General features: G+C 43.6%; 1 protein-coding gene across 1 annotated transcript in view; it reads left to right on the forward strand.

Annotated features, from left to right (window-relative positions):
• The window catches only part of LOC120063425 (protein mono-ADP-ribosyltransferase PARP8-like), an 88537-nt gene that overhangs the window by 22434 nt on the left and 46046 nt on the right, over positions 1-20057 (forward strand). The window contains exons 3-5 of the mRNA XM_039013795.1: positions 3599-3636; positions 19092-19181; positions 19859-19929. Coding sequence (XP_038869723.1) covers positions 3599-3636; positions 19092-19181; positions 19859-19929 — 199 coding nt within the window. The remainder of the gene's footprint in view (positions 1-3598; positions 3637-19091; positions 19182-19858; positions 19930-20057) is intronic.

Below are 20057 nucleotides of genomic sequence, written 5' to 3' on the forward strand. Positions count from 1 at the left end.
GTTCGTTCCAGTCATTGGCAGCAGAGAACTGGAAGGAGAGGCGGCCAAAGGAAGAATTGGTTTTGGGGGTGACCAGAGAGATATACCTGCTGGAGCGCGTGCTACAGGTAGGTGCTGCTATGGTCACCAGCGAGCTGAGATAAGGGGGGACTTTACCTAGCAGGGTCTTGTAGATGACCTGGAGCCAGTGGGTTTGGCGACGAGTATGAAGCGAGGGCCAGCCAACGAGAGCGTATAGGTCGCAGTGGTGGGTAGTATATGGGACTTTGGTGACAAATCTTTGGAGGGAGTTGAAAGTCCGTGTTGCCCAGCAACAGCCCCAAAACATCACTGCTCTAGAGGAGATCTGCATGGAGGAAATACCAAAATACCAGCAACAGTGTGTGAAAACCTTGTGAAGACTTACAGTAAACGTTTGACCTCTGTCATTGCCAACAAAGGGTATATAACAAAGTATTGAGATAAACTTTTGTTATTGACCAAATACTTATTTTCCACCATAATTTGCAAATAAATTCATAAAAATCCTACAATGTGATTTTCTGGATTTTTTTTTCTCATTTTGTCTGTCATAGTTGAAGTGTACCTATGATGAAAATTACAGGCCTCTCTCGTCTTTTTAAGTAGGAGAACTTGCACAATTGGTGGCTGACTAAATACTTTTTTGCCCCACTGTACCCTGACTCTGCGTGCAATGAATGCAAGAGAAGTGACACAATTTCCCTAGTTAATATTGCATGCTAACGTGAATTTCTTAACTAAATATGCAGGTTTAAAAAAAAATATACTTCTGTGTACTGATTTGAAGAAAGGCATTGATGTTTATGGTTAAGTACGTTTGTGCAACGATTGTGCTTTTTTCGCAAATGCGCTTCTGTTAAATCATACCCCGTTTGGCGAAGAAGGCTGTGATTCGATTGATTATATGCAACACAGGACAAGCTAGATAAACTAGTAATATCATCAACCATGTGTAGTTAACTAGTGATTATGTTAAGATTGATTGTTTTTTATAAGATATGTTTAATGCTAGCTAGCAACTTACCTTGGCTCCTTGCTGCACTTGCGTAACAGGTGGTCAGCCTGCCACACAGTTTCCTCCTGGATTGCAATGTATCAGCCATAATCGGCATCCAAAAATGCAGATTACCGATTGTTATGAAACTTGAAATCGGTCCTAATTAATTGGCCATGCCGGTCGACCTCTAGTCTGAGCACTGATGGTGGGACTGTACGTTCCTGGTGTAACTCGGGCAGTTGTTGTTGCCATCCTGTACCTGTCCCGCAAGTGTGATGTTCGGATGTACCGATCCTGTGCAGGTGTTGTTACACGTGGTCTGCCACTGCGAGGACGATCAGCTGTCCCTCCTGTCTCCCTGTAGCGCTGTCTTAAGCATCTCACAGTACGGACATTGCAATTGATTGCCCTGGCCACATCTGCAGTCCTCATGCCTCCTTGCAGCATGCCTAAGGCACGTTCACGCAGATGAGCAGGGACCCTGGGCATCTTTCTTTTGGGGTTTTTCAGAGTCAGTAGAAAGGCCTCTTTAGTGTCCTAAGTTTTCATAACTGTGATCTTAATTGCCTACCGTCTGTAAGCTGTTAGTGTCTTAACAACCATTCCACAGGTGCATGTTCCTTAATTGTTTATGGTTCATTGAACAAGCATGGGAAACATTGTGTAAACCTATTTACAATGAAGATCTGTGAAGTTATTTGGATTTTTACGAATTATCTTTGAAAGACAGGGTCCTGAAAAAGGGACGTTTCTTTTTTTTGCTGAGTTTAGTTAGCTGCTAGCTAGCTAGTTAATCAATGTACTGAGTCGGAGCAAGCGTAGCTAGCTATACAGCCTAATACCAGTGAGGGTGTAGACCTTAATCTGCATGTTGTTTGTGCAACAGTATTTTATAAATCAATGCGAAATAGGCGAAGAATGAATATGTTAGCAACATGAAGTAGCTAAGAGATTAATGTCCTGCACTGTGACCATCAGCCAGACATCGCTGGCTGGCATCTGGTACTGCAGTATGTCACCATCAGCCAGACATCGCTGGCTGGCATCTAGTACTGCAGTATGTCACTATCAGCCAGACATCGATGGCTGGCATCCGGTACTGCAGTATGTCACCGTCAGCCAGACATCGCTGGCTGGCATCCGGTACTGCAGTATGTCACCATCAGCCAGACATCGATGGCTGGCATCCGGTACTGCAGTATGTCACCATCAGCCAGACATCGCTGGCTGGCATCCGGTACTGCAGTATGTCACCGTCAGCCAGACATTGCTGGCTGGCATCTGGTACTGCAGTATGTCACCATCAGCCAGACATCGCTGGCTGGCATCCGGTACTGCAGTATGTCACCGTCAGCCAGACATCGCTGGCTGGCATCTGGTACTGCAGTATGTCACCATCAGCCAGACATCGCTGGCTGGCATCTAGTACTGCAGTATGTCACTATCAGCCAGACATCGATGGCTGGCATCCGGTACTGCAGTATGTCACCGTCAGCCAGACATCGCTGGCTGGCATCCGGTACTGCAGTATGTCACCATCAGCCAGACATCGATGGCTGGCATCTGGTACTGCAGTATGTCACCGTCAGCCAGACATCGCTGGCTGGCATCTGGTACTGCAGTATGTCACCGTCAGCCAGACATCGCTGGCTGGCATCTAGTACTGCAGTATGTCACCGTCAGCCAGACATCGCTGGCTGGCATCTAGTACTGCAGTATGTCACCGTTATCCAGACATCGCTGGCTGGCATCTAGTACTGCAGTATGTTGCCGTCAGCCAGACATCGATGGCTGGCATCCGGTACTGCAGTATGTCACCATCAGCCAGACATCGCTGGCTGGCATCCGGTACTGCAGTATGTCACCGTCAGCCAGACATCGCTGGCTGGCATCTAGTACTGCAGTATGTCACCGTCAGCCAGACATCGCTGGCTGGCATCTAGTACTGCAGTATGTCACCGTCAGCCAGACATCGCTGGCTGGCATCTAGTACTGCAGTATGTCACCGTCGGCCACATGTCACATCGCTGGGTCGTGGAGTATGGGGGGGGGGGGGGGGGGGAGAGGGGAGTGAGGAAATGGGCCGGAGGGGGGCTGGCTGCCAATGCGCCTGATGATCTATTGAGCCACACAGAGCTGCTCAGGCTTCCAGTTTCACCGGCTCCAGTGTTAAGTCAACCAGGAACTATTGCGTCAGGTTAATTTAGGATCTTATTGATCCACCGTGCTTCTACACCTGCATTGCTTGCTGTTTGGGGTTTTAGGCTGGGTTTCTGTACAGCACTTTGAGATATCAGCTGATGTAAGAAGGGCTATATAAATATATTTGATTTGAAATTTGATTTGACATTGAAGCTTACACACTCAGATCACAGGAGAGACGATACAGTAATGCACTGGTTTATAAGCCCAACTGGTTTCTGGGTATTTTTCCATTTACTGTAACTCTACATAGCCACTGTTCACACCTGCCTCGTTCTGTCACTCTGACAACTGTTGACGTGAAAGGGGCTTTGTAAAGGAATTTGATGGATTATAACGGGGATATTATGTGGTAATGTTTTCTCTCTTCTCCCTCAGGGTGTCCTACTCTGTGCACGTCTCTGATGACTACCCAGGTAAGAGACTGCGTCTTCACTGTGTCTCTGCATGTTTGTAGTCATTATACTACCACGAGATGTAATGACAGTCTTATGAAGGCTTCATAGAAACAAACAAGTTGACTAGCGTTTTTAAAGTGCACAGTGTGAGAAGCCATATTCACAGAGATGTACCCAGCTCACCATCTAGGTATGATCATATTATCATATCTTATATGCTGAGCTGCCATCATGCATGATATTAGTTGACTGACCCCTGACCTCTAACCTCAGGCTTGAGTGACTCACATCGGGACTCAGTGCCTGGGAGCGTCCAATAAGACCATGGCACTTGTTGCACAACGCCTCCGTAGATTCTAAAACTAGAGTATCCATCCCCAATAGCACCCTATTCCCTATATAGTACCCCTAGGACTCTTGGCACCCTATTCCCTATATAGTGCCCATAGGACTCTGGTCAAATGTAGTACACTACAAAGGGAATATAGTCTAAATGTATTTGTCAGACTTTATCTGTACCAGTACCAGGAGCTATATACAGGAAGTACCAGATCAATGTGGAGCTATATACAGGAAGTACCAGATCAATGTGGAGCTATATACAGGAAGTACCAGATCAATATGGAGCTATATACAGGAAATGCCAGATCAATGTGGAGCTATATACAGGAAGTACCAGATCAATGTGGAGCTATATACAGGGAGTACCAGATCAATATGGAGCTATATACAGGAAGTACCAGATCAATATGGAGCTATATACAGGGAGTACCAGATCAATGTGGAGCTATATACAGGAAGTACCAGATCAATGTGGAGCTATATACAGGAAGTACCAGATCAATGTGGAGCTATATACAGGGAGTACCAGATCAATGTGGAGCTATATACAGGGAGTACCAGATCAATGTGGAGCTATATACAGGAAATGCCAGATCAATGTGGAGCTATATACAGGGAGTACCAGATCAATGTGGAGCTATATACAGGGAGTACCAGATCAATGTGGAGATATATACAGGGAGTACCAGTACCAGATCAATGTGGAGATATATACAGGGAGTACCAGTACCAGATCAATGTGGAGCTATATACAGGGAGTACCAGTACCAGATCAATGTGGAGCTATATACAGGGAGTACCAGTACCAGATCAATGTGGAGCTATATACAGGGAGTACCAGATCAATGTGGAGATATATACAGGGAGTACCAGATCAATGTGGAGCTATATACAGGAAATGCCAGATCAATGTGGAGCTATATACAGGGAGTACCAGATCAATGTGGAGATATATACAGGGAGTACCAAAACCAGATCAATGTGGAACTATATACAGGAAATGCCAGATCAATATGGAGCTATATACAGGAAGTACCAGATCAATGTGGAGCTATATACAGGAAGTACCAGATCAATGTGGAGCTATATACAGGGAGTACCAGTACCAGATCAATGTGGAGCTATATACAGGGAGTACCAGATCAATGTGGAGCTATATACAGGGAGTACCAGTACCAGATCAATGTGGAGCTATATACAGGGAGTACTAGTACCAGATTAATGTGGAACTATATACAGGAAATGCCAGATCAATATGGAGCTATATACAGGGAGTACCAGATCAATGTGGAGCTATATACAGGGAGTACCAGTACCAGATCAATGTGGAACTATATACAGGGAGTACCAGATCAATGTGGAGCTATATACAGGGAGTACCAGATCAATGTGGAGCTATATACAGGAAGTACCAGATCAATGTGGAGCTATATACAGGGAGTACCAGTACCAGATCAATGTGGAGCTATATACAGGGAGTACCAGATCAATATGGAGCTATATACAGGGAGAACCAGATCAATGTGGAGCTATATACAGGGAGTACCAGTACCAGATCAATGTGGAACTATATACAGGGAGTACCAGTACCAGATCAATGTGGAACTATATACAGGGAGTACCAGATCAATGTGGAGCTATATACAGGGAGTACCAGTACCAGATCAATGTGGAACTATATACAGGGAGTACCAGATCAATGTGGAGCTATATACAGGGAGTACCAGATCAATGTGGAGCTATATACAGGAAGTACCAGATCAATGTGGAGCTATATACAGGGAGTACCAGATCAATGTGGAGCTATATACAGGGAGTACCAGTACCAGATCAATGTGGAGCTATATACAGGAAGTACCAGATCAATGTGGAGCTATATACAGGGTGTACCAGATCAATGTGGAGCTATATACAGGAAGTACCAGATCAATGTGGAGCTATATACAGGGAGTACCAGATCAATGTGGAGCTATATACAGGGAGTACCAGATCAATGTGGAGCTATATACAGGGAGTACCAGATCAATGTGGAGCTATATACAGGAAGTACCAGTACCAGATCAATGTGGAGCTATATACAGGGAGTACCAGATCAATGTGGAGCTATATACAGGAAGTACCAGATCAATGTGGAGCTATATACAGGGAGTACCAGATCAATGTGGAGCTATATACAGGGAGTACCAGTACCAGATCAATGTGGAGCTATATACAGGAAGTACCAGATCAATGTGGAGCTATATACAGGGAGTAGCAGATCAATGTGGAGCTATATACAGGGAGTACCAGATCAATGTGGAGCTATATACAGGGAGTACCAGATCAATGTGGAGCTATATACAGGGAGTACCAGATCAATGTGGAGCTATATACATTAAGGACCAGATCAATGTGGAGCTATATACAGGGAGTACCAGATCAATGTGGAGCTATATACAGGGAGTACCAGTACCAGATCAATGTGGAGCTATATACAGGAAGTACTAGATCAATGTGGAGCTATATACAGGAAGTACTAGATCAATGTGGAGCTATATACAGGAAGTACCAGATCAATGTGGAGCTATATACAGGGAGTACCAGATCAATGTGGAGCTATATACAGGGAGTACCAGATCAATGTGGAGCTATATACAGGGAGTACCAGATCAATGTGGCGCTATATACAGGGAGTACCAGTACCAGATCAATGTGGAGCTATATACAGGGAGTACCAGTACCAGATCAATGTGGAGCTATATACAGGGAGTACCAGATCAATGTGGAGCTATATACAGGAAGTACCAGTACCAGATCAATGTGGAGCTATACATGACTGACTTCATGTCTTAAAGTAATAATTGACTGCCGTTTCTCTTTACTTATTTGACCTATTCTTACCATAATATGGACTTGGTCTTTTACCAAATAGGGCTATATTCTGTGTAACAACCCTACCTTGTCACAACACAACTGATTGGCTCAAACGCATTAAGAAGGAAAGAAATTCCACAAATTAACTTTTATCAAGGCACACCTGTTAATTGAAATGCATTCCAGGTGACGACCTCATGAAGCTGAACACTCATGAACACGGGCACCCTCATAGATATCATCCTAACCAACTTGCCCTCTAAATACACTTCTGCTGTTTTCAACCAAGATCTCAGCGATCACTGCCTTATTGCCTGCATCCGTAATGGGTCAGCGGTCAAACGACCTCCACTCATCACTGTCAAACGCTCCCTGAAACACTTCAGCGAGCAGGTTTTTCTAATCGACCTGGCCGGGGTATCCTGGATATTGATCTCATCCTGTCAGTAGAGGATGCCTGGTTATTTTTTTTAAAATGCCTTCCTCACTGTAAAGTTCATAGAAACATGTCAAATGGTGTTTATATTCAACCCTCAGGTTGTTTTTAGCCTAAATAATCTATAATATTTCAACCGGACAATAACGTTGTCAATTTAAAAGGTCAACAAGAAAGGCACTCTCTCGGTCTCGCGCATGAAAAAGCTCTGACACTTTAGGGTCCACTCAGACTGCTCTTACTTCCTCATTTTTCAGAATACAGGCCTGAAACAATTTCTAAAGACTGTTGACATCTAGTGGAAGGCATAGAAACTGCAATTTGAGTCCTAAGTCAATGGATACTGTTATGGCATTGAATGGAAAACTACAACAAAAGAAGAAAACGACTTCCTGAATGGATTTTTCTCAGGTTTTCGCCTGCCAAATCAGTTCTGTTATACTCACAGACACTATTGTAACAGTTTTGGAAACTTTAGAGTGTTTTCTATCACAATCTACCAGTTATATGCATATCATATCTTCTGGGCCCGAGAAGCAGTTTAATTTGGGCATGCATTTCATCCAAAATTCCAAATGCTGCCCCCTACCCTAGAGAAGTTAACCTGTTTAAACATTTTGCTCACATCGGTGAGATCAGTCATCTGGAAAAACAAGGTCTTTAACGCAAGTCACAGTGTTATATATCTCAAATCGAGCATAAAAGGCATTTAGCTCATTTGGGAGTTCTGCATCGCTGGGCAGCTCACGGCTGGGTTTCCCATTGTAATTCGTTATCGTCTGTAAGCTCTGCCACATACGATGAGCGTTGGAGCCGGTGTAATAGGATTCCAACTTCCTCCTATATTGTCCTTTTGCTTGTTTGATGCCTTGGAGGTCATAGCAGGATTTTCTTGTATGCGTCCGTGTACTGTTCCTTGTAAGTGGTAACTCTAGACTTTAGCCCAGTGGGGATATTACCTGTAATCCATGGTTTTTGGTTTCTTACAGTCACTGTGGGGACGACATTGTCTATACACTTCTTGATGAAGCCTGTGACTGTTGTGGTAAACTCCTCAATGCTGTCGGATGAATCCACGGGAACATATCCCAGTTGTCACGAACCGGCTCGAAGTCCGTAACAAAAGGGAGACAACATGGAGACAAGGAATAACAAAATATATTTATTAAATAAAGGAAACTAAATACAATTAACAATGGTGTGTGTAATCAGTAATCAGTAGTGTAAGTGAGTGTTTGCATGCATAAATGGGATAATGCGGGGTGTTGAAAGGTGCCAAGCAAACAAACAAAAGGCCACAAAAATACCACAACAAAAATCTATATAGGTGTCTGCATGGAGAGAGTCTCTCCAATGAATGGGGAAGAGGTGCATTTATCCAGGGACACACCCATGTCGCTGACGACCCTCCCGGCTCCGCCCACCGACATCCTATTAAGGAAAACAAGAGCAAAGAGAGAGAATACTGTACTAGCAAAACAAATCAAAAGTTATTTGTCACATGCGCTGAATACCTTACTGACAAGCCCTTAACCAACAATGCAGTTTCAAGAAAAAATAAGTGTTAAAGTATTTACTAAATAAACTGAAGTAAACATGAAATACCAAATAGTTAAAGAGCAACAAGAAAATAACAGTAACAAGGCTATATACAGGGGGTACCGGCACAGAGTCAATGTGCGGGGGCACCGGTTAGTTGAGGTGATTGAGGTAATATGTACATGTACAGTGGCTTGCAAAAGTGTTCACCCCCTTTGGCATTTTTCCTATTTTGTTGCCTCACAACCTGGTATTAAAATTGATTTTTAGGGGGTTTGTATCATTTGATTTACACAACATGCCTACCACTGTGAAGATGCAACATCTTTTTTTTATCGTGAAACAAACAAGAAATAAGACAAAAAAAAACAGAAAGCTTGAGCGTGCATAACTATTCACCCCCCCCCCCCCCCCCCCCCCCCCAAAGTCAATACTTTGTAGAGCCACCTTCGTCAGCAATTACAGCTGTAAGTATCTTTTGGGTATGTCTCTATAAGCTTGGCACATCTAGCCACTGGGATCTTTGCCCATTCTTCAAGGCAAAACTGCTCCAGCTCCTTCAAGTTGGATGGGTTCCGTTGGTGTACAGCAATCTTTAAGTCATACCACAGATTCTCAATTGGATTGAGGTCTGGACTTTGACTAGGCCATTCCAAGACATTTAAATGTTTCCCCTTAAACCACTAGACTGTTGTTTTAGCAGTATGCTTAGGGTAATTTTCCTGCTGGAAGATGACCCTCCGTCCCAGTCTCAAATCTCTTGATGACTGAAACAGGTTTCCCTCAAGTATTTCCCTGTATTTAGCGACATGCATCATTCCTTCAATTCTGACCAGTTTCCCAGTCCCTGCCGATGAAAAAACATCCCCACAGCATGATGCTGCCACCACCATGCTTCACTGTGGGGATGGTGTTCTCGGGGTGATGAGAGGTGTTGTGTTTGTGCCAGACATAGCGCTTTCCTTGATGGCCAAAAAGCTCAATTTTAGTCTCATCTAAAAAAGAGTACCTTCTTCCATGTTTGGGGAGTCTCCCACATGCCTTTTAGTGAACACCAAATGTGTTTGCTAATTTTTTTCTTTAAGCAATGGCTTTTTTCTGGACACTCTTCTGTAAAGCCCAGCTCTGGAGTGTACAGCTTAAAGTGGTCCTATGGACAGATACTCCAATCTCCGCTGTGAAGCTTTGCAGCTCCTTCAGGGTTATCTTTGGTCTCTTTATTGCCTCTCTGGTTAATGTCCTCCTTGCCTGGTCTGTGAGTTTTGGTGGGCGGCCCTCTCTTGGCAGGTTTGTTGTGATGCCATATTCTTACTATTTTTTTATGATGGATTTAATGGTGCTCCGTAGGATGTTCAAAGCTTCAAATATTTTTTTATAACCCAACCTTGATCTGTACTTCTCCGCAACTTTGCCCCTGACCTGTTTGGAGAGCTCCTTGGGCTTCATGGTGCCGCTTGCTTGGTGGTGCCCCTTGCTTAGTGGTGTTGCAGACTCTGTGGCCTTTCGACACAGGTGTATATAAACTGAGATCATGTGACAGATCATGTGACACGTAGTTTGCACAGGTGGACGTTATTTAACTAATTATGTGACTTCTGAAGGTATTTGGCACCACTTTTCCTTTTTACATTTAATTTTTTTTTCATTCAGTTCATCAATTTTTATTATTTTGTGTATGTCCATTACATGAAATCCAAATAAAAATCCATTTAAATTACAGGTTGTAATGCAACTTAATAGGAAAAATGCCAACGGGAGGTGAATACTTGTGCGAGCCTAGACAATGTTTAAAGGAGCAAAGAAAACTTTTAGTTTGACAGAATATGCAGTGTGTGCTTCTTTAGTCCAGCATTCCTGATTGGATAGAAAATACATCACATAGAAATGGAACTAGTGACAGTTGGATGTTTGTTTTAATCCCATGGATGGACAGCTGGTGACGAGAAAATGATTTATCATCATTATGACAAAATAATATATATAATGCATTGTTGTAACCTTTCTGGATTGTTCTTTTTGGAACCAAATTATGATAAGTGTACTGTATTATGTATTGGATCACTAAAACATGAAACTTTTACATTACTGTGTAGTTTACCAATAAAATGGTCTGACGGTGAAGTGGACATACTTGGTATTCATATCCCGAAAGAAAGAAATGATCACTCTACACACAATACCCCATGATGACATCACAGTACCCCATGATGACATCACAATACCCAATGATGACAAAACAAAAACAGGTTTTTAGAAATGTTTTGCACATTTATTTAAAAAAAAAATGAAAATGCATACCTTATTTACATAAGTATTCAGACCCTTTGCTATGAGACTCAAAACTGAGCTCAGGTGCATCCTGTTTCCATTGATCATCCTTGAGATGTTTCCACAACAACCTGTGGTAAATTCAATTGATTGGACATGATTTGGAAAGGCACACACCTGTCTATATAAGGTCCCACAGTTGACAGCGCATGTCAGAGCAAAAACCAAGCCTGGAGGTCAAAGGAATTGTCCGTAGAGCTCCAAGACAGGATTGTGTCGAGGCACAGATCTGGGGAAGGGTACCAACACATTTCTGCAGCATTGAAAGTCCCCAAGAACACAGTGGCCTCCATCATTCTTCAATGGAAGAAGTTTGGAACCACCAAGACTCTTCCTAGAGCTGGCCGCTCGGCCAAACTGAGCAATCAGGGGAGAAGGGCCTTGGTCAGGAAGTTGACCAAGAACCTATGGTCACACTGACATAGCTGCAGAGTTCCTCTGTGGAGATGGGAGAACCTTCCAGAAGAACAACCATCTCTGCAGCACTCTACCAATCAGGCCTTTACGGTAGAGCAGCCAGACGGAAGCCACTCCTCAGTAAAAGGCACATGATATCCCTAGTCACCTAAAGGACTCTGACCATCAACAACAAGATTCTCTGTTCTGATGAATCCAAGATTGAACTCTTTGGCCTGAATGCCAAGCGTCACATCTGGAAGAAACATGGCACCATCCCTACGGTGAAACATTGTGGTGGCAGAATCATGCTGTGGGGATGTTTTTCAATGGCAGGGTCTGGGAGACTAGACGGGATTGAGGGAAAGATGAACGGAGCAAAGTATGTTAGATCTTTGATGAAAACCTGCTCCAGAGCACTCAGCACCCCAGGCTGGGGTGAAGGTTCATCTTCCAACAGGACAACGACCCTAATCACATAGCCAAGACAACGAAGATGTGGCTTCGGGACAAGTCTCTGAATGTTCTTGAGTGGCCCAGTCAGAGCCCGGACTTGAACAGGATCGAACATTTCTAGAGAGACCTGAAAATAGCTGTGCAGTGACGCTCCCCATTCCACCTGAAAGAGCTTGAGAGGAGCTGCAGAGAAGAATGGGAGAAACTCCCCAAATACAGATGTGCCAAGCTTGTAGCATCATACCCAAGAAGACTTGAGGCTGTAATCACTGCCAAAGGCGCTTCAACAAAGTACTGAGTAATGGGTCTGAATACTCATGTAAATGTAATATTTCAGTTTATTTTTTATAATTTGTTCAAAAAAATCAGAAACAGTTTTTGCTTTGTCATTAAGGGGTATTGTGTGTAGATTGAGGGGGAAAAAATGATTTAATCCATTTTAGAATAAGGCTGTAATGTAACAAAATGTGGAAAAAGTCAAGGGGTCTGAATACTTCCCGAATGTATTTGGGGAGTTTCTCACATTACAAATAAAATATTCCATTTTTATTTAGAATGGCAAGCCAGACACAATTTAATCGGGCCTATTTATATAATGAATATGAATTCAGAGTGCAGAAATGATTCAATATTAAAACATTGAACCTCTCACTAAAGGATTCAGTCATACCAAAGTTATTCTTAAATCCGAGCTGGTTCTCCAGCAGATTAGTAAGAATGTCTCACCCCATGTTCAAGAATGGCCTTTTAACCTTTTCATAATACAACATCTCACCTTCAGTTATTTTAAAAATGAAATTATCTCCAAAATACCGCTATTTTTAAAACAAGCCTTAGAAATTTGGTTGCAATTTCAGTTTAATCCACCAGAAAAGTAATCACTTGTTGTAATATTTGTTTTACAATTGTTTTGTTGTTGAATCTTTGTAAATGACATCATCAATAAGACTGGTGGAGTTGTCACACATGGAGCTGACAACAATATATGAAAATATCTGCTGTATTCAAAATTACAACCAACTAACAGCAGCATTATGGAAGGGGGAGAAAGTAAGGAACTTGTCTGTCGGCGTTAAAGACCAATTGGTTAAAGAAAATTGTGATAAGTAAAAAGAGTATACAAGTTTCATTTAAGGAAACAAAAATGGTAAGGAAACAACGACTAAAAACTGTGCAATATAGATAGTTGGGGAGAGATTTTCAATGTACCGATTCCACGGCATATGGTTTATGAACTGATACGCAATATGATGCCGGAATCAAAACGTAATTTGGCAATTTAAATGATTATCTAAAATTATTGTAACCAATAGAATGTTAATATATATTGGGGATACAACCATCCCAGCTCTGTAGATTTTGCTGCGAAGAGACAGAATCACTAGATCATTTGTTTTGGTACTTTCCTTCTGTAGCTTGTTTTCGGTTGCAGTTTCAGGAATGGTGGAAGAATTAGAACATTTACCTGAAGCTAACTCTGCAAATAGCAGTGCTGGGTGATTTTTGAAAAGTCCTAATCAATAATATATTACTCTTAGCAAAAATCTTTCTTTCATTTATAATCTTTAGAAACTACGAGAATCGGTTCAGAACTTTTGTGAAACAGCACAGTTGAAATATATATGGCAAATAGAATCTGTACTGGATGGTGTTCAGAGACCGATGGGAGGGGTTGAGGAGAGCTGAAGGGTGGGACTGGATGGTGTTCAGAGACCGATGGGAGGGGTTGAGGAGAGCTGAAGGGTGGGACTGGATGGTGTTCAGAGACCGATGGGAGGGGTTGAGGAGAGCTGAAGGGTGGGACTGGATGGTGTTCAGAGACCGATGGGAGGGGTTGAGGAGAGCTGAAGGGTGGGACTGGATGGTGTTCAGAGACCGATGGGAGGGGTTGAGGAGAGCTGAAGGGTGGGACTGGATGGTGTTCAGAGACCGATGGGAGGGGTTGAGGAGAGCTGAAGGGTGGGACTGGATGGTGTTCAGAGACCGATGGGAGGGGTTGAGGAGAGCTGAAGGGTGGGACTGGATGGTGTTCAGAGACCGATGGGAGGGGTTGAGGAGAGCTGAAGGGTGGGACTGGATGGTGTTCAGAGACCGATGGGAGGGGTTGAGGAGAGCTGAAGGGTGGGACTGGATGGTGTTCAGAGACCGATGGGAGGGGTTGAGGAGAGCTGAAGGGTGGGACTGGATGGTGTTCAGAGACCGATGGGAGGGGTTGAGGAGAGCTGAAGGGTGGGACTGGATGGTGTTCAGAGACCGATGGGAGGGGTTGAGGAGAGCTGAAGGGTGGGACTGGATGGTGTTCAGAGACCGATGGGAGGGGTTGAGGAGAGCTGAAGGGTGGGACTGGATGGTGTTCAGAGACCGATGGGAGGGGTTGAGGAGAGCTGAAGGGTGGGACTGGATGGTGTTCAGAGACCGATGGGAGGGGTTGAGGAGAGCTGAAGGGTGGGACTGGATGGTGTTCAGAGACCGATGGGAGGGGTTGAGGAGAGCTGAAGGGTGGGACTGGATGGTGTTCAGAGACCGATGGGAGGGGTTGAGGAGAGCTGAAGGGTGAGACTGGATGGTGTTCAGAGACCGATGGGAGGGGTTGAGGAGAGCAGAATGGTGGGACTAAAAACAACAAGATGACTCATGTAAAATATACTGTGTCCATAAAATGTATATAGTATGTATAAGCTGGAAGTAGAAACCTAAGTGTTGTTGTCCATTAGTTTACTCCCATTAGGGGAGGTGTGGTAGAGTTAGGAGAAAATAGTAAAGGAATATACACTGCTCAAAAAAATAAAGGGAACACTAAAATAACACATCCTAGATCTGAATGAATGAACTATTCTTATTAAATACTTTTTTCTTTACATAGTTGAATGTGCTGACAACAAAATAACACAAAAATTATCAATGGAAATCAAATTTATCAACCCATGGAGGTCTGGATTTGGAGTCACACTCAAAATTAAAGTGGAAAACCACACTACAGGCTGATCCAACTTTATGTAATGTCCTTAAAACAAGTCAAGATGAGGCTCAGTAGTGTGTGTGGCCTCCACGTGCCTGTATGACCTCCCTACAACGCCTGGGCATGCTCCTGATGAGGTGGCGGATGGTCTCCTGAGGGATCTCCTCCCAGACCTGGACTAAAGCATCCGCCAACTCCTGGACAGTCTGTGGTGCAACGTGGCGTTGGTGGATGGAGCGAGACATGATGTCCCAGATGTGCTCAATTGGATTCAGGTCTGGGGAACGGGCGGGCCAGTCCATAGCATCAATGCCTTCCTCTTGCAGGAACTGCTGACACACTCCAGCCACATGAGGTCTAGCATTGTCTTGCATTAGGAGGAACCCAGGGCCAACCGCACCAGCATATGGTCTCACAAGGGGTCTGAGGATCTCATCTCGGTACCTAATGGCAGTCAGGCTACCTCTGGCGAGCACATGGAGGGCTGTGCGGCCCCCCAAAGAAATGCCACCCCACACCATGACTGACCCACCGCCAAACCGGTCATGCTGGAGGATGTTGCAGGCAGCAGAACGTTCTCCACGGCGTCTCCAGACTCTGTCACGTGCTCAGTGTGAACCTGCTTTCATCTGTGAAGAGCACAGGGCGCCAGTGGCGAATTTGCCACTCTTGGTGTTCTCTGGCAAATGCCAAACGTCCTGCACGGTGTTGGGCTGTAAGCACAACCCCCACCTGTGGACGTCGGGCCCTCATACCACCCTCATGGAGTCTGTTTCTGACCGTTTGAGCAGACACATGCACATTTGTGGCCTGCTGGAGGTCATTTTGCAGGGCTCTGGCAGTGCTCCTCCTGCTAAAAGGCGGAGGTAGTGGTCCTGCTGCTGGGTTGTTGCCCTCCTACGGCCTCCTCCACGTCTCCTGATGTACTGGCCTGTCTCCTGGTAGCGCCTCCATGCTCTGGACACTACGCTGACAGACACAGCAAACCTTCTTGCCACAGCTCGCATTGATGTGCCATCCTGGATGAGCTGCACTACCTGAGCCACTTGTGTGGGTTGTAGACTCCGTCTCATGCTACCACTAGAGTGAAAGCACCGCCAGCATTCAAAAGTGACCAAAACATCAGCCAGGAAGCATAGGAACTGAGAAGTGGTCTGTGGTCTGTGGTCACCACCTATTTCCACCTGTTGTCTATTCCATTTGCACAACAGCATGTGAAATTTATTGTCAATCAGTGTTGCTTCCTAAGTGGACAGTTTGATTTCACAGAAGTGTGATTGACTTGGAGTTACATTGTGTTGTTTAAGTGTTCCCTTTATTTTTTTGAGCAGTGTATATTACAAACACACATCTCAACATCAGCTGTTCAGAGGAGACTGTGTGAATCAGGCCTTCATGGTCGAAATCCTGCAAAGTAACCACTACTAAAGGACACCAATAAGAAGAAGAGACTTGCTTGGGCCAAGAAACACGAGCAATGGACATTAGACCGGTGGAAATCTGTCCTTTGGTCTGATGAGTCCAAATTTGCGATTTTTTTTTTGGTTCCAAACGCCGTGTCTTTGTGAGACGCAGGGCTCCCGAGTGGCACAGCATCTAAGGCACTGCATCTCAGTGTAAGAGGCGTCACTACAATCCCTGGTTCGAATCCAGGCTGTATCACATCTGGCCGTGATTGGGAGTCCCATAGGGCGGCGCACAATTGGCCCAGCGTCGTCGGGGTTTGGCCGGGGTAGGGCGTCATTGTAAATAAGAATTTGTTGTTAACTGACTTGCCTAGTTAAATAAAGGTTCAATTAAACAAATAAATGTGTGGTTCCCACCGTGAAGCATGGAAGAGGAGATGTGATGGTGTGGGGGTGCTGTGTTTTGTGAAACTGTGAGTGATTTATTTAGAATTCAAGGCACACTTAACCAGCATGGCTACCACAGCATTCTGCAGTGATACGCCGTCCCATCTGGTTTGGGCTTAGTGGGACTGTCATTTGTTTTTCAACAGGACAATGACCCAAAACACACCTCCAGGCTGTGTAAGGGCTATTTGACCAAAAAGGAGAGTGATGGAGTGCTGCATCAGACGACCTGGTCTCCACAGTCACCCGACTTCAACCCAATTGAGATGGTTTGGGATGAGTTGGACCGCAGAGTGAAGAAAAAGCAGCCAACAAGTACTCAGCATATGTGGGAACTCCTTCAAGACTTTTGGAAAAGCATTCCTCATGAAGCTGGTTGAGAGAATGCCAAGAGTGTGCAAAACTGTCATCAAGGCAAAGGGTGGCTTTGAATCTCAAGAATCTCAAATATTAAAATATATTTTGATTTGTTTAACACTTTTTTTTTTGGTTACTACATGATTCCGTATGTGTTATTTCATAGTTTTGATGTATTCACTATTCTACAATGTAGAGAATAGTAAAAATTAAGAAATATCTTTTGAATTAGAAGGTGTGTCCAAACCTTTGACTGGTACTGTGTACGCTACCATTCAACAGTGAAATGTCCTTGTTTTTGAAAGAAAAACTCTTATTTTTTTATTTTAAAATGAAAAAAAAAAAAAAACATCAAATTGATCATAAATACAGTGTAGACATTGTTAATGTTGTAAATGACTATTGTAGCTGGATACAGCTGATTTTTTTATGGAATATCTACATATTACACCCATTATCAGCAACCATCACTCCTGTGTTCCAATGGCACGTTGTGTTAGCTAATCCAAGATGATAATTTTAAAAGGCTAATTGATCATTAGAAAACCTTCTGATAGGCCAATTGACATAATTTGAGTCAATTGGAGGTGTACCTGTGGATGTATTTCAAGGCCTACCTTCAAATTCAGTGCCTCTTTGCTTGACATCATGGGAAAATCGAAAGAAATCAGCCAAGACCTCAGAAAATAATTGTAGATCTCCACAAGTCTGGTTCATCCTTGGGAGCATTTTCAAAACACCTGAAGGTACCGCGTTCATCTGTACAAACAATAGTACGCAAGTATGAACCCCATGGGACCACGCAGCCTTCATACCGCTCAGGAAGGAGACATGTTCTGTCTCCTAGAGATGAATGTACTTTGGTGCAAAAAGTGCAAATCAATCCCAGAACAACAGCAAAGGACCTTGCGAAGATGCTGGAGGAAACGGGTACAAAAGTATATATTTCCACAGTAAAACGAGTCCTATATCGACATAACGTGAAAGGCCGCTCAGCAAGGAAGAAGCCACTGCTCCTAAACTGCCATAAAAAAGCCAGACTACGGTTTGCAACGCACATGGGGACAAAGATCGTACTTTTTGGAGAAATGTCCTCTGGTCTGATGAAACAAAAATAGAACTGTTTGGCCATAATGACCATCGTTATGTTTGGAGGAAAAAGGGGGTGGCTTGCAAGCCAAAGAACACCATCCCAACCGTGAAGCACGGGGGTGGCAGCATCATGTTGTGGGGGTGCTTTGCTGCAGGAGGGACTGGTGTACTTCACAAAATAGATGGCATCATGAGGCAGTAAAATTATGTGGATATATTGAAGCAACATCTCAAGACATCAGTCAGGAAGTTAAAGCTTGGTTGCAAATGGGTCTTCCAAATGGACAATGACCCCAAGCATACTTCCAAAGTTGTGGCAAAATGGCTTAAGGACAACAAAGTCAAGGTATTGGAGTGGCCATCAGAAAGCCCTGACCTCAATCCTATAGAAAGTTTGTGGGCAGAACTGAAAAAGCGTGTGCGAGCAAGGAGGCCTACAAACCTGACTCCGTTACACCAGCTCTGTCAGGAGGAGTGGGCCAAAATGCACCCAACTTATTGTAGGAAGCTTGTGGAAGGCTACCTGTGACGTTTGACCCAAGTTAAACAATTTTAAAGGCAATGCTACCAAATACTAATTGAGTGTATGTAAATTTCTGACCTACTGGGAATGTGATGAAAGAAATAAAAGCTGAAATAAATAATTCTCTCTACTATTATTCTGACATTTCACATTCTTAGAATAAAGTGGTGGTCCAAACTGACCTAAGACAATTTTTACAAGGATTAAATGTCAGGAATTGTGAAAAACTGAGTTTAAATGTATTTGACTCAATGTCCGACTTTAACTGTATACGGGTTATGAGCACTTATCTAGTTAGCCTCCAAATGAAATGTCTCCTTTCTTCTTCTCTCAACCCAGACAACACATACGTGTCAAACTCTGAGAAGGAGGATGAAGTTCTAGTCACCAGAGACCAGATCCCTGTCATCTTCCACAGAATAGCAACAGGTTTGTTTGCTTATCAGACTGTCTGTAGTCTCTCTGCTGTTGTATCTCTGTTTATCAGACTGTCTGTAGTCTCTGCTGTTGTATCTCTGTTTATCAGACTGTCTGTAGTCTCTCTGCTGTTGTATCTCTGTTTATCAGACTGTCTGTAGTCTCTCTGCTGTTGTATCTCTGTTTATCAGACTGTCTGTAGTCTCTCTGCTGTTGTATCTCTGTTTATCAGACTGTCTTTAGTCTCTCTGCTGTTGTATCTCTGTTTATCAGACTGTCTGTAGTCTCTCTGTTTATCAGACTGTTTGTTGTATCTCTGTTTATCAGACTGTCTGTAGTCTCTCTCTGTTGTATCTCTGTTTATCAGACTGTCTGTAGTCTCTCTCTGTTGTATCTCTGTTTATCAGACTGTCTGTAGTCTCTCTGCTGTTGTATCTCTGTTTATCAGACTGTCTGTAGTCTCTCTCTGTTGTATCTCTGTTTATCAGACTGTCTTTAGTCTCTCTGCTGTTGTATCTCTGTTTATCAGACTATCTGTAGTCTCTGCTGTTGTATCTCTGTTTATCAGACTGTCTGTAGTCTCTGCTGTTGTATCTCTGTTTATCAGACTGTTTGTTGGTATAGCAGATACTTAGATGAACAGACGTCCTGGCTAACTGTGTATTGTTTTGTGTGTGTGTTGTCAACAGAGATTAGGGTCAATAATGACGCCAACTGCTGCCTGTCCATCAAGTCAAAACTTCAGCTAGACAAGAACCAGGTGAGATGTACATCACTGATTAATAACACATTATAAAGGCTCATAGCAAGTCATTAAGCATTATAACGTCAGCAATTTAATATCAGTTTGTAGAGAACTTTTTCATTGTGAACTAGTGTGTAATAACT

The sequence above is a fragment of the Salvelinus namaycush genome, chromosome 18 (genome assembly GCF_016432855.1).
Source record: "Salvelinus namaycush isolate Seneca chromosome 18, SaNama_1.0, whole genome shotgun sequence".
In the NCBI taxonomy this organism is placed as follows: Eukaryota; Metazoa; Chordata; class Actinopteri; order Salmoniformes; family Salmonidae; genus Salvelinus; species Salvelinus namaycush.